The sequence below is a fragment of the Rhagoletis pomonella genome, unplaced genomic scaffold (genome assembly GCF_013731165.1).
Source record: "Rhagoletis pomonella isolate Grant_MI unplaced genomic scaffold, Rhpom_1.0 Rhpom_scaffold_00533, whole genome shotgun sequence".
NCBI classification, from domain to species: Eukaryota; Metazoa; Arthropoda; class Insecta; order Diptera; family Tephritidae; genus Rhagoletis; species Rhagoletis pomonella.
Genome location: NW_023459087.1, coordinates 56,966 through 59,226, shown reverse-complemented (window position 1 = coordinate 59,226; position 2,261 = coordinate 56,966). Strand labels below are relative to the sequence as shown.

At 43.0% G+C, this 2,261-nt stretch overlaps 1 protein-coding gene across 1 annotated transcript; it reads right to left on the bottom strand.

Moving 5' to 3' along the window:
• Positions 1 to 406: 406 nt before the first annotated feature.
• LOC118751091 lies at positions 407 to 1,023 on the bottom strand. Its single transcript, XM_036485859.1, has 2 exons — positions 759 to 1,023; positions 407 to 711 (listed from the first exon to the last, which is right to left on the bottom strand). The coding sequence occupies exons 1-2, from the start codon at positions 1,021 to 1,023 to the stop codon at positions 407 to 409; spliced, it is 570 nt and encodes a 189-aa protein (XP_036341752.1).
• Between the last annotated feature and the right edge of the window lie 1,238 nt (positions 1,024 to 2,261).

Below are 2,261 nucleotides of genomic sequence, written 5' to 3'. Positions count from 1 at the left end.
CTTAAGCAAATCCACAAATGTTGACATATTGTGAGGCAATATTTTGCGTAAATTCAAAATTCAAATAGTTTCATCCATCAGTTTGTTTATCAGGGCATTTGCCACTCGATGGACATAACGCTAATTTGTGGACCCCATGCATTTGAACAATTCCATGATATTGGCTACCATTGCCTATCTAGTGCAGAGTCGATAATAATTGCTGAAGCGGACTTAAGCCATTATTACGCTCACTGTTGTATTGTAGGTCCTCTCCAATTTTTTATAACATTTTTTAAATTCGGCTGCGAGATAGCCGACCTAGGACTACACTATTAAAGTTGAATTTGAATTCATTTTAATTTACACCCAACCCCTCTTCAATAGGAAAATGAGATAAGTCTTAAATTGTTAATTACGATACATTTCAGCAATAGGCTTCTAAACGTTTTGGTGGTTTTCGATCTCTTTTTGGATATCTGCCCGGTGCTGTTGGAGTCTTGGCTCCATCGGTTTCTTTTGGTAAGTCTTCGGTTCCTTTTGGAAGGTCTAGTTGGGATGCCATACCAATCTGCGATGCTCCATGCGAGGATGTTAACGAAGATTGTGCTCCTTGCGAGGATGTTGACGGAGACTTTGTTTGAGCTGCTACTTGCGAGGATGTTGACGGAGACTTTATTTGTGTCGTTGACTCGCCTCGCTTCGGAGACCTAGGCTCAGGTGCGGGCTTGTCTGTATGTGGTTGGGTGTGTTACGCCATTCTAACAGCGCTAGCCAACGATCTTGTCCACTTTTATCTGCTCGCCGAAAGATACGTTTGACGATTTTGACTGCCGACTCTGCTTTCCCATTTCCTTGATGATGATGTGGTGACGACAAAGTTACTTTCATACCCCAATTTCTTGCGAACTTTAGAAACTCTCTACTGTTGAATTGCGTACCCGAATCCCCTACGACTACCGATGGTATTCCCTGCCTACTAAATATCCGTTTGCAAGCTGACACTATGGTTGAGGCAGCAGGATTCGATTCCCGTATGTCCATAATGTAGGGCCTCAATAGTTTGTGCTCTTAAGTTTCTCGGTATGATGATTCTATCACCGCGTAGTAATATTCCATCACAGATTGTGATCTCATCGCGTATATTCCAGTCACGCTGAATTATCGTTCTTACTGCTGACTTCATTTGGCCAACCTTTCTGGCAAGTTTCCATTAGCTGGCGAATTTCCGGATCCTGCTCTCTCTGAGCGAATACTCGTTAGCTGATCATCATTCAGTGATATTTCACTTAAGAGATTGATATTTTGAATTTGCATGCACATTTTATCGAATTGTTTTGTCTGTTGTATCGCGTACACTTGCTCATTTTGTGTGTCGGCCACTTGCTGGTGCTTGAGGCATTTACGCTATAATAGATCCGCAATGAACATTTCTTTACCTTTTTTGTACTCCAGTATGATATCGTATCGCTATAGGCGTAGCATCATGCGTTGCACTCTTTTTGTCGCTTGCGCAACCGGCTTGTTGAAAATGTTGACAAGAGGTTGATGATCCGTTTCGACTTCGATGCCTGCCTTGCCACACACGTACTGATCAAAACGAGTGCATGCGAATACGATTGCTAAGCACTCTTTCTCAATTTGTGCAAATATTTGTTCTGTCGCTGAGAGTGTTCTCGACGCATGCATCACTGGTTTCCCACCCCGCTTAAGGACAGCTCCGAGACCGAAACTACTAGCATCGCACTCGATCTGGACTTCTTCATCGACGTTATAGAATTGAAGCACTGACGTTGCTGTGGTGAGCTGTTTAAGTCTCTCGAATGCATGCTGTTGCTCGCTTCCCCACTGGAATTCAACGTTCTTTTCTGTGAGCCTTCTCAGCGGCTCGCACACCTTCGAAAGTTGTGGTAAGAATTTTCCTAAGTACGTAGACATGCCCAACAAACATTTTACTTCTTTAACGTTTTCTGGCCTGAGCATTTCGGCTTTCACTTTTTCCCAGTCAGCCCATAGTAGCTGAGTTGTCTTAGCCCCACTCTTGCTTTCTTGCGATTTAGCTTCAACTCTGCTTTTTGTAATGTTTTCAATGTATTGCGTAGTTTCTCATTATTGTATTTTATTGCTTCGTTGAGCGTTTTTCCTCTGCCAAATATCAAAATGTCATCAGCTAACACTATTACGCCTGGGACTCCCTGCAAGATTTCAACTTGCCGGTTTTGGTAAATTTCTGGAGCTGGCGTAATCCCAAACGGCATTCTTAACCATCGATATCGACCGAC